The 2,959-nt window shown below is 53.0% G+C and overlaps 1 protein-coding gene across 1 annotated transcript; it reads right to left on the bottom strand.

Moving 5' to 3' along the window:
* Positions 1-1,188: 1,188 nt before the first annotated feature.
* Positions 1,189-2,058, bottom strand: NFILZ (NFIL3 like basic leucine zipper). Its single transcript, XM_063109484.1, has one exon. The coding sequence runs from the start codon at positions 2,056-2,058 to the stop codon at positions 1,189-1,191; it is 870 nt and encodes a 289-aa protein (XP_062965554.1).
* Positions 2,059-2,959: the final 901 nt, after the last annotated feature.

The raw sequence follows: 2,959 nt of genomic DNA on the forward strand, positions 1-2,959 counted from the left end.
TCATCAAACTGGGTGGTCAGCAAGCCCCCAAGGGGATCTCAAGAAATGAGGATTTGAACACCCTGAGACATTGCCTTCTCTGTCAGTATGGCCCTCAGTATGTCTCTCCCAAAATCCCCATCCCTAAGAGGAATCCCAAGGCCAGGAAAGTATCCTGACACTTGTCACTAAGCTGGACACAGAGGAAGGGTCCAAAGATCATGAGTCAGTGAGTGAGGGGACAAGTGAATTGTGAATAAATGAATGAGAAAAAGAATGAATAAATGGTGAACAAACAAGCATATGAATGAGTAGTTGAGTAAATAAATGAAAGAATGGATGGACGGGTGGAAGGATGGACGGAAGGAAGAAAGGATGATGAATGAATGGATGAAAGAAAGGACATGGATGGATGGATGGGTGGGAGGATGGAGGGATGGATGGATGGATAAATGGATGGATGGAAGAAAGGAAAGATAATGAATGGATAAATGGGTAGAAGGAAGGATGATGGATGGAAAGATGGATGGATGGATGGATGGATGGATGGATGGATGGATGGATGGATGGATGGATGGATGGATGGATGGATGGATGGTTGGATGGATGGATGGATGGTTGGATGGTTGGATGGATGGATAGATAGATGGATGGATGGATGGATGGGTGGATAGTTGGATGGATGGATGGGTGGATGGTTGGATGCATAGATGGATGGATGGATGGATGGATGGATGGATGGATGGATGGATGGATGGATGGATGGATGGATGGATGGATGGTTGGATGGATAGTTGGATGGATGGATGGGTGGTTGGATGGGAGAATGGACAGATGAGTGGAAGGGTAAATGGATGAGTAGATGGGTGAATGTATGGATGGATGAATGGAGGGAACGAACAAACGAAGGATGGATGGGAGGATGGACAGATGGACTGATAGGTGAGTGGGTAGGTGAATGGATGAAAGGAAGAAAAAAAAGTATCAACCCAAAGCATAGACTTTAGGGCAAGGCAAGAGCCATGGTAGAATCCAAGCTGGAACCCCATTTGCTCCTCTAGAGGTCTGGTCTGGACACTGGGAAGTGGACATCCTGCTTCCTACAGGCCTTGCTCAGTCCTGCTTTCTGGTCATGACCAAGCACTCATTCTCCAGACAAACCCAGACCAACCACTCCTTTGCAGGCCTCACCCTGCCCAAAGAAAGCCCTCAGAGGGGGCCCTGGCCACCGTTCCGGCCTTGGGGAACCCTGCCTGAGGCTCGGGACTTGACACGTAGTTTGTGGGGCAGGGAAGGCTGGTCCAGACCTTCAGGACTCTTCCCTGGGACAGGGAAGGTCACCCCGGAGGGAAGCCCCATGGAGTCAGCAGTGGGTGTCAGCAACCCATCTGAGGGCCCTGAAGCCCCGTGTCCTAGGGACATGGGTGGCCACAGCCCCCGGCAGGGCCTGAGCTCCGGTCTGGGCCCCGTATGCCCATCCAAGAGGTGACAGTTAAAGAGAGCAGCTGGGAGAGCAGCCTGCAAGACTGTATCAATTCTGTTGGGGGTAGGGGGTGCACACTCCTGTGGGGACCTGGGGGAAGTGGCCAGTCCAGTCCTTCTGTGAGCCACCAGGCAGCTCCAGCATCCCAGAAACCCCGTGTCCAGGGAGCACGGCCTTAAGAGGCAGCCATGAGAGTCAGGCAGCGACAAGAGTGGTTCAGCCCCAGGGTGGCGGTCCCCAGTCCAGGGGGAATCCCATAGCAGGGCCTGCAGTGGCAAGGTCCAAGGGCCACCAACAGGGGGCAGGAGGCCAAAGTGCAGCTTGAGCTCCCGCAGCTCAGCCCTGAGCAGGGTGTTCTCCTGAAGCAGAGCAGCCAGCCTGCCCTCGGTGGCCACGTCGTGGAGACGTCGCTTTTCCCGGGATCTCTTGGCTGATTCGTTGTTCTTTTTCCGCTTCTCCCAGTAAACTGTGTCCTTCTTGTCTTCTGGCATGAACTCCCGCCGCCGACGCACCACTGGGCCCCTGCCCTGAGCGTGCCGCAGGGTCTTGCCGCGATACTGAGATATGTCCGGCAGGCCCAAGAGTCCCATGTCCATGGCTGCCTGGGGGGCCTGGGGAAGAGAAAAGAGGTCTTAGAAGGGTGGCAGAGGGTTGACCAGATGACCCATCCCTCTAATTTATCTTGTGCTTCCAGCATCACTAATGGAGGAGGAGGATGGAGTTGGAACTGGGTTGGAGAACAGGATGGATACAGAGGGGAATGCAAAGGGGAGGAAGGGGAACTGGTGGGATAGCTTAATTCCCAATGGAGGAGTGTGTGAGGGCACCAGAGAGAGGCTGCTTGGCTGGGAGAGGCTTCAGAGCAGGCCATAGCCATCATGGAGAGCTGGCGGGGTGCTGTACCCTCAGGAGGACGCGGGCTCCTTCCAGGGGCATTCCCCTTACCGCTGAGAAGTCAACAGACAAGCCAAGGGCTCAGTTCTAGCTCAGCTCCAGGGTAGGATTCTTGGAGACCCAGAGGGAGACAGAAGGAAGGCTGCACCTAGAAGGAGAGAGTGTGCGCCCACAAAGTTAAACTGAGCCAAGCTGGGATCAGAAAATTAGCCACTACTCATCTGAACTGTGCCGAGATTGTACCCCAAGATCTCTTCATTCTGCGGCCAGAATCTTGCACCTGCCCATCCATCCATTCAACTACCCATCTGTTCATCAGGTAGCCTAATCATCCACCCATTCACTCAGTCATCCATTTGTTCATCCCTCTACCCACCCACCTACCGACTCACCATCCATTCACTTATCCATTAATTCACACACCACCTTATTTATCCATCCATCCAGTCTCAAAGATCCATTCATCTCCCCATCCAACTGTACAATCATCCATCACACCTACCGCTCACCCATCCATCCATCCATCCAACTGAACATTCAGTCATTGAGAGACTCATTTTTAAAAAATAATATTGTGCCTTTACTAGGCACTTCGGGACCTTC

The sequence above is a fragment of the Cynocephalus volans genome, chromosome 10, assembly GCF_027409185.1.
Source record: "Cynocephalus volans isolate mCynVol1 chromosome 10, mCynVol1.pri, whole genome shotgun sequence".
In the NCBI taxonomy this organism is placed as follows: Eukaryota; Metazoa; Chordata; class Mammalia; order Dermoptera; family Cynocephalidae; genus Cynocephalus; species Cynocephalus volans.